The following is a 15,428-nucleotide window of genomic DNA, read 5'->3' as shown; positions in this document are numbered from 1 at the left end:
AGGCGTTTCATTTCTGAATTTGGCATCAGAAAATGAGCAGAAACCATATGTCGTTCTGCAACTTGATGTCTCGACGTTAGTTACCGAAGCCATAGCATGGATCACAGTTCAGTTTTCAGACGATGGGAGTGGCACGCACGCAACCGATCTCAGCTTATGTGCAACCAGTTCTAACCGCTGGAACTGTCCAAACTACGCGTGGATAAAATTTTGTCCTTGCGCGTAACCGATCGAAGTCCTGGACACCACCGTCGACGTAGCGGCCATAACCACTCACGGTTGCGACCCTCGCCTGCCCGGCTGCATGCGAAATCCCACGATAAGCATCGAACGATCGGAGAGATCAGGCCACACGCTACCATGCACCATGCACGCACGCATGAAGAGTCATCTCGTTCCTATAAATACAGTGGGATTTCGAGGCGAAGCAGCCATGCACGCACTTGCACTTCTTTGATCCTCCTATATCCTACAGGTGCATAGCTCTCCCAGAGGCCATGGCGTCGCCGCCCTCCGTCCCTTCTTTGGTTAGTGTTGCTACCTTGTCAGTGACCAGTGATGCATTTTGAACTGCAGAGTGTGTGATGTTGGATTTGTTACGTGCAGATCATGGAGGAGGAAGGGCGGTTCGAGGCGGAGGTGGCCGAGGTCGGGGCGTGGTGGAACACGGAGAGGTTCCGGCTCACCAAGCGCCCCTACACCGCCCGCGACGTCGTCCTCCTCCGCGGCACGCTCCGCCAGAGCTACGCCTCCGGCGAAATGGCCAAGAAGCTCTGGCGCACGCTCAAGGCCCACCAGGCCGCCGGCACGGCCTCGCGCACGTTCGGCGCGCTCGACCCCGTGCAGGCACGCAGCGCAATTCGCTATCCCCTCATCCGTTCCACCTGTACTGTACGTCTCGCTCAAGAATTTTTCCATGCAGGTGACGATGATGGCAAAGCATCTGGACACCATCTACGTGTCCGGGTGGCAGTGCTCGTCCACGCACACCTCGACGAACGAGCCCGGGCCGGACCTCGCGGACTACCCCTACGACACCGTGCCCAACAAGGTGGAGCACCTCTTCTTCGCCCAGCAGTACCACGACCGGAAGCAGCAGGAGGCGCGCATGTCTCTGCCCCGCGCGGAGCGCGCCCACGCGCCTTTCGTCGACTTCCTCAAGCCCATCATCGCCGACGGCGACACTGGCTTCGGCGGCGCCACTGCCACTGTCAAGCTCTGCAAGCTCTTCGTCGAGCGCGGGGCAGCCGGGGTCCACCTGGAGGACCAGTCGTCGGTGACCAAGAAGTGCGGGCACATGGCGGGGAAGGTGCTCGTCGCCGTCTCGGAGCACGTCAACCGCCTCGTCGCCGCTCGGTTGCAGTTCGACATCATGGGCGTCGAGACCGTCCTCGTTGCCCGCACCGACGCCGTCGCCGCGACGCTGATCCAGACCAACATCGACGCGCGCGACCACCAGTTCATCCTCGGCGCAACGAACCCGCGCCTCAAAAACCGGAGCCTCACGGCCATGCTCTCCGACGCCATGTCGGCCGGCAAGAACGGCAGGGAGCTGCAGGCCATCGAGGACGAGTGGACCGCCACGGCGCAGCTCAAAACCTTCTCCGAGTGCGTCAAGGACGCCATCGCGAGCCTCAACACCACCGACCTGGAGAAGCAACGTAAGCTCCAGGAGTGGAGCAACGCCACCAGCTACGACAAGTGCGTGTCCCACGAGCAAGCGCGCGACATCGCCGCAGGCCTGGGGGTCGGGTCCGTGTTCTGGGACTGGGATCTGCCACGGACCAGGGAAGGGTTCTACCGCTTCCAGGGCTCCGTCGCCTCCGCCGTGGTCCGCGGGCGCGCCTTCGCGCCGCACGCCGACGTGCTCTGGATGGAGACGTCGAGCCCAAACATCGCCGAGTGCACGGCCTTCGCCGAGGGCGTGAGGGCGGCTTTCCCGGAGGCGATGCTGGCCTACAACCTCTCGCCGTCGTTCAACTGGGACGCGTCGGGCATGACGGACGCCGACATGGCGGCGTTCATCCCGCACGTCGCCAGGCTCGGGTACGTGTGGCAGTTCATCACGCTGGCCGGGTTCCACGCCGACGCGCTGGTCACCGACACGTTCGCGCGGGACTTCGCCCGGCGCGGCATGCTGGCGTACGTGGAGAGGATCCAGCGGGAGGAGAGGAGGAATGGGGTGGAGACTCTGGAGCACCAGAAGTGGTCGGGTGCCAACTTCTATGATAGGGTGCTCAAGACTGTGCAGGGCGGCATGTCCTCAACCGCAGCCATGGGAAAAGGCAAGTTGTCAATAAATCTTAATCTAGTGACTAACTTTCCAGAGTTTTTGTCTCAATTGTTCATGCATGTTTTGTATTTTATCTTTTTGAAATAAATAAATTTATATTTCTTCATATTCTTCTAAATTTTTAACTAAATGTTTGGTGTTGCTTGCAGGAGCTACTGAAGAGCAGTTCTGGACTAAACCTGGAAGTGAGAGCAGTAGTCAACATGTTCTTGCCAAGTCCAGGATGTGATGAAGGTTGAGAAGGAATAATGATTAAGAAGAAAGCTCTAAGATAATTGGATAGAATAAAAGCGGCTCGAGGGCACATCAGCTCTGGAAATGGATACTTTACGAATCGATCACTATAATTGGCATGGAATTGCCTAGCTATATATACTCCTACGAATTATGTTAGGCTCCAATTGGATATGTCAAATCGGGGTAAATTGTATTGCCGATGTCTTTCAGGTCGTCACTGAATTGGATAAGTAATTGCTATTGAAACTCTTATGTATGTCAACTCAACTCAAACAAGTATGCTTCCATCAATATAAGAGTCTCCATTTGTGGCAAGATTTGTTTGTAATCAGGACAATGAAGTTCTTAGAGCTCTAAGCAACTGTTTCTTGGTTCCGCCTTATATAGAATTAAAAACTGTCGCATGCCAAATCGCAACTTAGCCATAAGTATCACTGTAACTAAGTACATAAATAAATGATTAAAGCACCCTCAGCTAAGTAGTAGGAGTACATCAGAAAGGCTCACTGCAAGTATATCAATTATTAAGTGGATAAAGCATGTTTGCAACATGCGTCCCACAAAGGGAATTTTTTTCCTACTTAGCCCAAGGCTTTAAAACTGATAGCACGATGATCACCGCGATGATGAGAAGCATGATAATTGCGATCATCATGCACTTCCTCGACTTCTTCTGAAGGCTCTTGGCGCTGCGCAACGCTTCGGTCCCAGTTTGCACGTGGTTTACAGCATTCTGAACCTGTGAGTTGAAACGCAGCAGCAAGCATGAACATCTAACTTTACAGAATTCTCAGTAGGATCGGCAAAACAGAAAGCAAAAGGAAAAGATGTAATAGACCTGGCTCTCTATGTTGTCCAATATCTCTCCTTGTGCATCGACAAGCGCTGCCATGTCTGCAAAAATCTGAATCCACAATGTTAGATGCCATTGGTAAACAGACTATGAACAAGAACATGTGAAATCGCTGGAGGTTCGGTTGAAGTCTTGATTTTGGACCAACGATCTAACATTACTAATTGTAAGTGAAGACAGTACATCAGACCAAAGAAACGGAAACAAAACGACAAACACTTGACAAACTCTAAGTTACAACAAAGCTCTCTGAAGTTTTGATTTTTGACCAAGAGCTAAATGGAAACCTGCAATCTCCCAAAATTACCTGTTGTAATTCTAGAAGCTTTTTTTCAATATCCACCACTACATCATGCCGTTCCTGAATTTCTTCAACCGTGGCCATAATCTTTTCGCCAATGGCAATTTATGAAAAATGAATTAAGACCCATCAGACTCAACAACATGAGGTTTGCAACACAAGCTGTTGGGGGGAGAGAATAAACCATAATCAACCTGCCCTCGACCGATTCCTTGAATTGCTTTCTCGAAGATCTGCTCGCTGCTTCCGGTCTCAATCAGGTTATCAATCACCTAGTCATGTTTTCATGACACATTGAATTCAGAAAGACAAATGCTTTTTCCATTTTCATGTACAAAATGTACTAGGGCTAGCATCCTCACCTCATCAGAAGGCTTTGTTCCAGTGACTGCGGTTCCAACATTTAGGTTTATCAAAAACGGTAGCAAGACGGTTTAAACTGAAATTATAGATCAGCGCGAGCATAATGCATTAAGAATAAAGCTCTCCTGACCTGTGAAGAACCTTCTCTCAACGACTTCTCGATACTCTTGCTGGATAGTTTGCCTCAAATTCTGTAGAAATGTGGATTAATATAGTGCATGCTCCTTGTTCGTTTCGGCACAGAAGATGGACAGTGAGTTAGATCATCAAACCTGGAAATCGTTCATTCTTTCTTTAAGCCTCTTCTTCAGTGCACTGCAATTATCAAGAGCTAGTGAAATATCACTTTTTTTTTGTTGGTGGAAAAAGCAGTACATTAAACTTTTTCCTCACAGCTTAAAATGATTTTGGACTAACTCATTCTTTAACTGGTACAGGTCCGCTGTCCTAGCACCAAGCAGTTATTTATATGTACTAGCCTGCTGTCGATTATTACTATAAATTTACTCAAGAAAGGGACGGATATCTTACATGGTCATCGACATCCTCGATCGATCTACACTTGTGCCCTTCCCACAACCTGGCTTCTTCCTGTTAGCAAGATTCTGGAAACAGAAAAGGTGAGTGAAACCTGAACATTGTTTTAGTCAGGTGAATTCAGGTGATGCTGAACTAGAAGGTTAATATCAGTCAGTACATTTCTGTCCATTCGCTCTAGCTTCACTTTTATGCTTCGTGCGATCTTCCCCACTTCATCGATGTCTTTCTCCATGCGTCCCTTGATTGCTGGAAGATGCATCATTCAAACGTCCCACTTATATCATTACCGCATTACCACTCAGAAATGCAATTAGTATACAAACAAGTAAAGGATGAACTTCAAACCTTTCATTGCAGAGGCCTTAGTGACTGATTTTGACTCCTCATTAGCTTCCTGCAGGTGGGAATAAAGAATTAATTTTCCTTGTCAATAGTGTACAAGTTAGAGACTAAGGTGATGGCAACATGTAATTAACTATTGTTTTAAAAAGGAAAAGAGCTCATGTCTGAAACGTCTGAAACAAAATTTACCTGAAGTTTCTGAACTATATTAGACATCTTGTCCAGCAGCATCTCGATTTCTTTGACCTAAATCAAAATCAAGGCACCTTACTTTAAGAACGTAGGACGATGATTTTCTACAGGTAAACAAACTGTCTTCTGGCTGCGCAACAGATAACAGACCTCTTTGAAGAAGTCTTCGAGTCCATAATCTGATTTGTCCTTGGAGTTCTGGCGCCCCATCTCGATGTCCCTCTCCTTTGGGGGCTTCGCGTCCATTTCAAAAGAATCCTACGATCCAGTTGATCGAAAGCATCAACAATCATACAGTAATTGCAAGTTCCACCCATTTACTGAAAGTTCCAACCAATAGGACTTGGACGTATGACCGATTACTTTTCATGTTTGAATTATCTGGAAATCAATCAGGGTTATGCAGCCCGTCTAATTATTGACCTATGATGACACTAGTAGAAACCAAACGAACTTTCTTTGTTCGAAAAGGAGGATGGAACCCGGGGCCTAAGAAGAAACGAACTGTAAAGCAGTTGGCACGAACATTCGTTGAATTACGGCCGCTGACAGAGAGAAAACGAAGAAGCAGCACAAGTAATAAGGAGGAATAGGAACCGCATCATCTTGGACAGAGATAATCTTGTAAATTGTAAAGAACATTACCGTCAAAAGATTGTTCATCTTGGCTTCCTGTGTGTGTGTGTAGAGAGAGAGAGAGAGAGAGAGAGAGAGAGAGAGAGAGAGAGAGAGGCGAAGGAAGATGAGATGAAGAAATGTATGCGGTGATGGTGACTTTGGGAAGATCGTCCTGGTGTTGAACGCCGGCCATCGATGGAACCAAATAACTATACCAGACAACTGGGTTAAGTAAAAATTAACAGCGACGTTAATTCGTTTCTTTGCTTGCCGTCTAGGGGGGACAGCGATTGCGTGCGTCTCCGTGGAAAGTGGAAACAGCCACGGTGACTGTTTTTCTTTCTGAGATAAACCTGCTGACTGTTGTGCTGCAACCGGCAACTCCGCTGTGCGGCCTCCTTCCCGGGGTTTGCTGCTATGTGGGGGCTCTCATTGGACGCTCAATGCGACCAATAGCGCGTGCGACCCACAGGGGAGCCTGACTGGCCGGCTCATTACTGTCGCGGTTTACTGCAGCTTGCGGTTCAAACCATCGATTTAAAAACTGGCAAACAATGTTTCTATAAGCGAATTTGTTTTGAAAATGCAAATATTTTTGAATTATAAACATTTTTTTAAAACGAACTGTTTTTTAATTTCAAATTTTTTCATAAAATGCAGACAATTTTTGAAAATTTGAACAAATTTTGGAATTCGGAATACTTTTTGAAGCTGTGAACATTTACTGAAATTATGAACAATTTTTTGAGTCCTGAACAGTTCTGAAAATTAAAGCAAAAGTTGAATATTTTTGGAAAAACATGAAAAGAAATCAAATTTCCTGAATATTTTATGAATTTGTGAACTGAAGAAAACTAAAAATCAAAATTTATGAATATTTGTGAACTGAATATTTTTTGAAGATATTAAAAAAAAAGTAACGAAGAAAACTGAGAGAAGAAAATCACATAAAATCGAAAAGGCTGAAAACACAAGTGAGAGAAACAATAGAAAGGACCCAAGTCAGGAAGCCGAAACCGGCCAGGAACCCAGGTCGTTCTCTTCTACAATTGGGCCGGCCCATTTGTTTGATCGGTCGCTCTTCCTGTGTAAATCACCGGCAATTTGCCACATAATGCAGCAAATAAAAAATACCCCGAAATCACTAGTTAAGGGTTATCTTTTGCAAAAATCAGTCACGTCTTCTCAGATGCTGACAAATAGCACACTGCATGTGTGTCCCTTGTCATAACTAAGAGTCTTTTTTTTTTATGTTCATTTATCCAAAACATTTTATCTCTTGAATCGTGCGTTCAATTTCTGAACTATTTTCATCGTTGGATTACTCAATGTCAAGATCTTCGGAATCTCATGTTAATAGATGTCGACAAACTTTTTCCAAAAAAAGATTCGAGCCGTAAGCACTTTTTTATCTTTTTTTCCTTCTCGCGGAAACAAATCTATGCGTCTTGTGGAAGCACATATTTTTTCCCTTTCTGAGAAGTACAGTTGTGCCTCACCCTAAAGCAAATCGGTGCTTCTTGTGGAAGCACAGTTTTACATAAACAAATTTGTGCCTACAGAAGAAGCAAACTTGTTCTTGTGGAAGCATGGTTTGTCCCCACAAGAAGCAAAGTGCTTCCCGTGAAAGCATAGATCCCCCCCCCTCCCCTGTTAAGCATAATTGTGCTTCTCTTGAAAGAAAATATGTGCCTCCACGAGAAGTAAATTCGTGTTTCTCATGGAAGCACATATTTTTTTCCCTCTTTCTGTGCTTTCGCGAAAGTAAATCTGTGCCTTTTATGAAAGCACAATTTTTTTTCTATTTTCGAGAAGCAGCTTTGTACTTCTCTCGGAAGCCAATCTGTGCCTACAGAATAAGCAAATGTGTGCTTCTCGTGGAAGCAAAGATTTTTTTCCATTCCGAAAAGCACAACTGTGCTTCTTGCAAAAGCTAATCTACCTCTCCACGAGAAGCAAATATGTGTTTCTCGTGGAAGCACAATTTTTTCACGGAAATAAAAATTCGTAATACATATCATTCCTTGGGGGACCTCTTATAAGACGCTCTCTGAGTCGAATTGCCCTCAGTTCGCACAGGCGTGAGCTACTGGGCCGGCATTAAGATATGAGATGTTTTACGGTGATTGGGTTAGTACTCGGAGTACTTAGCAGTACTTACATCTCTGATCACGTCTGATTTTTATTAGTCGTCCGATCTTGCGGGGAATTAAACTTGATTAAATTTAATATGTTAATTGCGATAAGGGCATAATGGTCCAGGGGGAAATATCTTTTCTTGAACCGATCACTTGAGGACCAGATCCATGTCTACTCGATCCAGATCAGAATCCTCCTCCGATCTATTCGTCGCCACTCCTGACCTTCTTCGTCCTCGACCTGCCCGGTGAGAGGAAGTCCTCGTCCTCCACCAAACCAACCCCAGCCCCCCACGCCGTCACCAAAGAAGAAGAAGGGCGGATCTGCGCCGGCTGAATCGGCGGCGACGGCGGCGGACGATCCCATCTCTTCGCGCGTACCAGGTATGAATCCAGTTTATTAGAGTCATCATCCATGCTAGGATAGTACTTGTTGGGCGTTGATGATTGGTTTCCCTCACATGTCAAACGAGCAAAGTCTTTTCCATGCACTTGTCTTTGCCTATGAGCTATTTCACACCTGCAACATTGATAAACAGAAAGATGTTGATGATTGGTTTCCCTCACATGTCATATGCAGGAAGACATGGCGTATGCAAGTGATGAGAGTATGTTCGAGTATCTAAATGTTGTCAGCAAGATGTTTGATAGTGAGGCTGAAGGCTATGAATTCTACAACAAATATGCTCTTGAAAAAGGTTTTAGTGTGAGGAAAAGCTACGTTGAGTGGGATGGATCCAACAAATACATAATTTGAAGGAAAATTGTGTGTAGTCGTCAAGGGTTTCGCGAAGAGAAGCACATGAAAAGAAAGATGGAAGATAGAAAGAGGAGGCCACGTAGTTTAACTCGTGTTGGGTGTAATGCTAAATTGGTCATTGCGAGACAGGAGGAAACCGGTCGGTGGTTTGTCAAGGATTTCATCGATGAGCACAGCCATCCTCTAGCCCCACGGGATCTTTCTTGTCTGCTGCGTTCGCACAGACGAATTAGCGATGAGCAGAAAGCGGACATTGCGGACATGGAAAAATGTGGGATCCGCAAATACCGTATTATGGATATTTTGTGCTTTCAATACGGTGGATTTGATAAGGTTGGATGCATAAAGAGGGACATTTATAATATCTGCCATGCTAATAAGCAGGAGACAATCAGTGCCGGTGATGCTAATACGGTGATCATGCACATGATGGCGAGGCGAGAGCGAGATGTGGATTTTTTTCTTCAAGTACTTGGTAGACGAGCATGGCCATCTGAAGGGACTGTTCTGGGCTGATAGCCAATCGCGACTTGACTACGAGGCTTTCGGAGACGTCATTGTTTTCGATAGCACATACAGAACCAACAAATACAATCTGCCATTCGTGCCGTTTGTCGGGTTGAATCACCACCGGAGCACTGTCATTTTTGGTTGTGGTATAATTTCTCATGAAACAAGCCAGTCATACGAGTGGATGTTGCGGACCTTTTCTGATTGCATGGCACAGAAGAATCCGATATCTGTGATCACAGATGGGGACCTTGCAATGCAGAGAGCAATCAGGGTGGTCTGGCCAGACTCAAACCATAGACTATGTATATGGCACATTCAGCAGAACATTGTACGCCATCTGCATGATGACGACGTAAAGGAGGAATTCAGATCTTTCATTTATGATACTTCTTCCATTGAAGAGCATGAGATAGAATGGATATACTTCTTACAACGGAATAAAGTAACCAGTGAGGAGTCTTGGCTGCATCAGATGTATCAAATGAGAAAGTTGTGGTGTGCTCCATATCTTGAGGGGCGTTGTTTCCTAGGATTGAGCAGCAATCAGAGGAGTGAGAGCTTGAACTCTGTGCTACATACGCATCTTGAGGGTAAGATGTCGTTGTTTGAAATGCTAGAGCACTATGAGCGTTGCCTTGCGTCGCGACGGATTAACGAAGCTCTCCATGACGTCGAAGCCTTGCAGTCCGTTCCATTTACAGAGGAAAATGCTTCGCCGCTTGAGAAACACGTCGCAACAGTTTTCACACCTAGTGTCTTTAAGATGGTCTTATGGAGCATAGATGCTGTCAGCAAATGTCAGATCAGAGAGATACTAGATGGATCAGAAGATTCCACTTATGTTGTGTCCAAGCAGGAAAGAATGGATAAAAAGTTTGGAGTGCGCATTGAAGAGCAAGGAGGTCTTTTGCACAGGGTGAGTTGTTCTTGCCGTAAGCTGGAATGCGCAGGCACACCATGTTCCCACATTTTTTACATATTGGGGATTTTAAAACAAACAATTCTGCCCAGTTGTTGCGTTCCCACTAGGTGGACTATGAATGCAAAATGTGCATATGCACCTATCAGAAAAAACCAGATGTATGACTATTCGGTAAGCCTGCAGAGGTACTGCGAGTTGCGGAATTGTAGTCACGCCGCAAGTTTCAAGGCATGCCACTCTGATGAGGACTATCACCGTCTAATTATGCTTTTGCAAGCACAACATCATGGCAAGCAATCAAGTTTTGAACAAGCTGACAGCAAGGAGTCAACTAATGCTCAGCATAACAACATTAGGTTTGGCCCGTTGATGCCGCACTCGGAGAAAGTTGATAAGGTTCTGGATCCCGTGCATGTGCCAGACCGAGGTGCACCGAAGAAAAGGCTGCAGGCAAAGACAAAGAAGTCAAGATCACAGAATATCTGTGGCTATTGCAAGAATCCTGGTCACAATCGACGTAAATGCGCTAAATTGCTAGAGGTACGAAATATGTTCATATTTATTTTTTGCATGTGTTTTACTCATAATTGATGTCCATGTGATTTATTCTATTCTTCTGTGTAGGATCTCGAGACTGAACTGTGATGTCTACATACAGCATGAACCGACGATGAGCCAGAGAAAGTCGTGTGCCATTCAGCTTTGTGTGACGTGGTCTTTACATTCTATTTCATCGTGACAGTAATTTAGTGAAGTGCGGTTGTACTGCCATGTTACTGTATTAATTCGACATCTTTCGTTTCCATTTTCTGTGTGTATCATTTGATGTCCAACTTTAAGAATGATGATGTATTTCGAACAGGAATAAGGGCTAGCATGGAGCACTTGTTATTGTCGAGTAGAATATTTTTTGTGATGTATTTCTGCACGCACACACGGCCGCCAGACGGATCTCCCGCGCGATCCCACGGTCTGCATGGCTCATGCATGGCAGGCCGTTTTCCTACGTCGACCCAAACACCGGCCCATCCGAGGTTGCAGCTCCGGACGGCCCACGTCACGTACGATCTCGCGCGTTGTTCTCGTGTAACTAAAAATAGTCCCACCTCGCCCCTCGACCAGCTCCTTTACCTGCTTAAATACCTTCATCGAGGTGATTTTAGCAAGCGTTGGTCCTCATTGTAGGATGAATATGATTCTTCACCCTTACTATGGTTGTCATGCATATTCATAATCATCATGCATATTCTTCATTTAGAGATCATTAATGACTGATGTATTTTTTAAATAAGCGGGGCCCAGTGGGGTGTGCTTGGAAATATTTGAGAAACCTCCATGCACGTTCATCTTCGCTGCATGCAAATCGGGCGGCAGCCGCTGTGCTAGCAGCTGTCAAGGCCTTGATGAATCACTATTCACATGCAGGTCCCCGACTCTTGCATGCAGGTGCCTGGTTTTTGCATGAAGGTCCTTGAGCGCCCCTCCGTCGGCGAGCGCCCCACCCCTGCCGCAGGTGAGCCCCACCCCTCTTCTCTTTTTTTTTTTCTGTTTTTTAGTTTAGATTATTTTTAGTTTAGTTTTTTCGTCTGGTCATCCCGCCTGCCCACGCGTAGATATTTATTAGTCCAACCGACCCGGCCGGCCACTGCGCACACGCCTACCATCGTGGTCTATCCACTCGCCCGCCATCAACGCGGCAGCTCGCGGTCAACGCGGCTGCATGGGATCTCGTCTTCCGCGCGCCGCCCCGTCCCATCTCGCGCCGCTGCCGGCCGATAGCACCTCGCCTGCCACCAGACCGCGCCGCTGCCGCACGGCAGCACTGCCGCGCCCGCGCCTGCCGCACGCCACCGCTGCCACGCCCGCGCCTGCCGCACGCCCGCACTGCCGCGCCCGCGCCTGCCGCACGCCACCGCTGCCGTGGCCCGGCGCCTCCCTGCCGCAGTTTAATGCCCCGCTCCGCCCCGCCACGGCGCCTCACCTGCCGTGCATTAATTCCCGGCGCTATAAAACCCGCCCTGCGCGGCGAGTTTGGTCACACCGCCCGTCCATCCCTCCTCTCCCTCTTCAGACGCGCGTTCTCTTCACCGATCTGCGCGGGATGGCGTCCAGCGACTCGGACTCCGATGGCGCGGCACCTGGCGGCGTCTGGCCTTCGAGCCTGACACAAGGGCAGACGGAAGATCTCTTCCGGTTCGGGCTGTTCGTGCCGCCGACGGCGAAGGTGCCGCGGCCGTGGAGGATCTCCGCCGACGGCTACCCCACGCAGGTCCCGCCGGCGACGAACGCCGAGCTGAGCGCGCACCCCGGTGGGCGGTTCAACCGTAAGAACCGCCGCCGATTTTGGAAGGGCAAGCGGTTCAACGACGTTATCGGCGCCTTCAAGCGCGCCGCCCGTGGGCTCCCCGTGGGCGACATCACAGGCCAAGCCGGGCCCTCCGGCCTGCGCGGGCGCGGGCGCGCCCCGCCTCCTGGCCCCGCCCCACCAGCCCCGGCCGAGGCCGTGATCCCGCCGGAGGTGGCGGCGCTCCGACAGGACGGCGACCCGGAGGACACGCCCGGACTGCTCGCGGCCCTAGCGCGGTCATCGGAAGAAGCCGCCGCGGCGGCGGCGCGGGAGGCCGGGGAAGCCTCCGAGATTGCGGCCGCAATCCAGGCGGCCGAGGCGATGGCGGCGCCGCAGGCGGCGATGGCGGAGGAGGAAGAGGATTCAGACGACGTCCCGGTGGACTGGGACGACGTCGCGAACCGGTCCAGCAGCGACGATGACGGCGGCAACGGCCCGGCGGTGATTGACCTCGATAGCAACGCCGAGTAGTTTTTTTAGTGTGTTGTTTAGGTAATTTGGCTTCGGTAGACCCCCCCAACAAAACGTAGAACGGCAGAATGGTCATACGAAAGAAGGGTATGCCCACCTCGTATTATACAATTGTGAATGGCGTACGTAGACCGCGTGCATGCAAAAAAAACACAATTATTGCCGTCAGCGGCGGACGGCAAAGGCACTAGAAAGTTTGCCGTCAGCGGCGGACGGCAAAGGCCTGCCGTTAGCCACTTAACGAACTGACAGCGCAATTATTGCCGTCCGCTCTCTTTGCCGTCCGCGGCAGACGGCAAAGGGCCTTGAGGCATAGACCGATGTTTTCAGCAGTCAGTCTAGAGGGCATTATAAATTCAAAAAAATTCAGAAAAATACAAAACCTTGGAAACCTAGCATTGTTTGTGCAAGAGATCATGTGTGCCAAAATTGAGGTGATTTGGAGGTGGTCGAAAAAATGCCCGCATTCCGGAGGGACCATTTGGTCTAACTCCACCGCCTCCAAATCACCCAAATTTTCTTGTACATGGTGACACACATGTGCCAAACATGTCTATGAAAGAAATTTTTGAAAAACATTATTCTACAATGCCCCCTTGAGGCATAGACCGATGTTTTCAGCAGTCAGTCTAGAGGGCATTATAAATTCAAAAAAATTCAGAAAAATACAAAACCTTGGAAACCTAGCATTGTTTGTGCAAGAGATCATGTGTGCCAAAATTGAGGTGATTTGGAGGTGGTCGAAAAAATGCCCGCATTCCGGAGGGACCATTTGGTCTTTAACTTAAGCGAGTTTTTGAAAAAAGGTGAATTTTTCCACCGCCTCCAAATCACCCAAATTTTCTTGTACATGGTGACACACATGTGCCAAACATGTCTATGAAATAAATTTTTGAAAAACATTATTCTACAATGCCCCCTTGAGGCATAGACCGATGTTTTCAGCAGTCTGTCTAGAGGGCATTATAAATTCAAAAAAAATCAGAAAAATACAAAACCTTGGAAACCTAGCATTGTTTGTGCAAGAGATCATGTGTGCAACATGTCTATGAAAGAAATTTTTGAAAACAATTATTTTACAATGTCCCCTTGAGGTATAGACCGACGTTTTGAGCATTAAATCAGGGTGTGTACAACTCTAGCTTGTTTTTGCCAAAATGCAGCATGATGGACAGGCTGCAATGGAAATAATGGTGACAAATGAAAAAAATGAAATAGACAAAAAAAGCCCGCCTACTTGCCCGCTTTCACAATTCAACGGCCTGCGTACGACTAGTAACCCAATCATTTATTGGGCCAGGATGCAGAGGCCTGCCAGATTGTGAAAACAGGTAGCAAGTAGGCCCCACAGGGCAGGGACGGAGATGGTTAGGCAATGTGCTGCCCGCTTTAGAAAGGAACTTTAGAGGGAAAGCTCAGCCCGCTATATAAACCAGTGCTAGCTCCCCTCGCTCGGCGAGGTGGGACTAAACTCCCTGCACCCCTGGGATGTGCCCGGCGCGAAGCTCGCTTGGGCCTAATTCGGGTGGGCCGTCCCACGCCAGCCTCACCCGCTGGGTCGCTGGATGGACCGTTGGGCCATCTCGTTGTCTGCGCCTGAGGCCTGCATGCATGGGAAGGGCGGCGACGTGGGTTTGCATGCGCGGGTGGCGGACGTGCATGCATGCGAGCGAGGCGATTAAAACCTTGTTTTCACACTTTTCGATTCAACGTGGCAATTAAAACCTTGGTTTCACACTTTTTTGATCCACCCGCATGTATTCAACATGGCAATTAAAGCCTTGGTTTCACACTTTTTTGATCCACCCGCATCTATTCAACGTGGCAATTAAAGTGGCATATGGATCGTTCGACGCGGCTAGTTTGAACGTAAGCGCGGTCGGTTCCCTTCCCTTCCCCTTTCCCTATTTAAACCACCAGCCCTCACCTTCTGCACACATCCATTTGCGCCGCCCTTCTCTTCTTCCCCAAACCCAGAGCACTCTCTGAGCGAGCCGCGAGGATGCAGTACAACGGCCCCACCTACCGGCTCCCACCGACCGTGCCGGAGAGACAGTATCCGGCCGGCGTCGTCGTGGAGAGCATGCTTCGCGTGTGGGCGTTCTCACGCTGGAGGGGTGCAAGGGGCTTTGTCCAGTGGTTCCTCCGTGCGGGCTTCGCCCACCTCTCGGCGGGCTCGCCGGTGATGTTCCGACTGGATGAAGTGCGTCCAAACTCCTGGTCTCCGCCGATAGGGCTCACCGTCACCTTCACCAACAGATTTGATGCGTACTACCTCCTCGGCAAGGTGTTTTGGTGTGGATGCGAATTCATCGCATTCACAACCCACAACATCTTCACAAACTTCGACTGCGTCTTCCCCACCCGCGACGGTATGCACACCCTCCCCTACTACATCGGCGAGGACGGGATGGAGAGGAGGCGCAGTGAAGATGGTGGTGAAGGCCCGGTCTCGTCAGCTTGTCTTGCCCTAGCGTGTTAGGGCAAGTTTTTTATCTTTTAAATATTTCTATTAAATCATGTTGTTGGTTCTACCGT

The 15,428-nt window shown here is 48.6% G+C and overlaps 2 protein-coding genes across 2 annotated transcripts; one reads left to right on the top strand and one right to left on the bottom strand.

Moving 5' to 3' along the window:
- Positions 1-430: 430 nt before the first annotated feature.
- LOC109731718 (isocitrate lyase) lies at positions 431-2,845 on the top strand. Its single transcript, XM_020290892.4, has 4 exons — positions 431-527; positions 607-846; positions 923-2,285; positions 2,443-2,845. Exons 1-4 carry the CDS (start codon positions 498-500, stop codon positions 2,520-2,522), a joined length of 1,713 nt encoding a protein of 570 aa, XP_020146481.1. The 5' UTR covers positions 431-497; the 3' UTR covers positions 2,523-2,845.
- A 31-nt stretch (positions 2,846-2,876) lies between these two features.
- Positions 2,877-5,927, bottom strand: LOC109731714 (syntaxin-132). The gene is made up of 13 exons (XM_020290887.4): positions 5,767-5,927; positions 5,272-5,379; positions 5,119-5,175; positions 4,933-4,981; positions 4,745-4,833; positions 4,579-4,652; positions 4,320-4,362; positions 4,178-4,238; positions 4,047-4,072; positions 3,879-3,956; positions 3,691-3,771; positions 3,369-3,434; positions 2,877-3,269 (listed from the first exon to the last, which is right to left on the bottom strand). Exons 1-13 carry the CDS (start codon positions 5,782-5,784, stop codon positions 3,108-3,110), a joined length of 912 nt encoding a protein of 303 aa, XP_020146476.1. The 5' UTR covers positions 5,785-5,927; the 3' UTR covers positions 2,877-3,107.
- Between the last annotated feature and the right edge of the window lie 9,501 nt (positions 5,928-15,428).

Source organism: Aegilops tauschii, chromosome 2 (assembly GCF_002575655.3).
Source record: "Aegilops tauschii subsp. strangulata cultivar AL8/78 chromosome 2, Aet v6.0, whole genome shotgun sequence".
NCBI lineage: Eukaryota > Viridiplantae > Streptophyta > Magnoliopsida > Poales > Poaceae > Aegilops > Aegilops tauschii.
The sequence above is the reverse complement of the archived record's forward strand: the minus strand, read 5'-3'. Positions and strand labels throughout refer to the sequence as shown.

Coding starts and splice junctions, on each gene's coding strand:
- LOC109731718 (XM_020290892.4), top strand. CDS start 498: ATGGCGTCGCCGCCCTCCGTCCCTTCTTTG. Junction 528..606: donor CGCCCTCCGTCCCTTCTTTG/GTTAGTGTTGCT, acceptor TGTTACGTGCAG/ATCATGGAGGAGGAAGGGCG. Junction 847..922: donor GCGCGCTCGACCCCGTGCAG/GCACGCAGCGCA, acceptor TTTTCCATGCAG/GTGACGATGATGGCAAAGCA.
- LOC109731714 (XM_020290887.4), bottom strand. Junction 5,176..5,271: donor TCGAAGACTTCTTCAAAGAG/GTCTGTTATCTG, acceptor ATTTTGATTTAG/GTCAAAGAAATCGAGATGCT. Junction 4,363..4,578: donor TCGAGGATGTCGATGACCAT/GTAAGATATCCG, acceptor TGATAATTGCAG/TGCACTGAAGAAGAGGCTTA.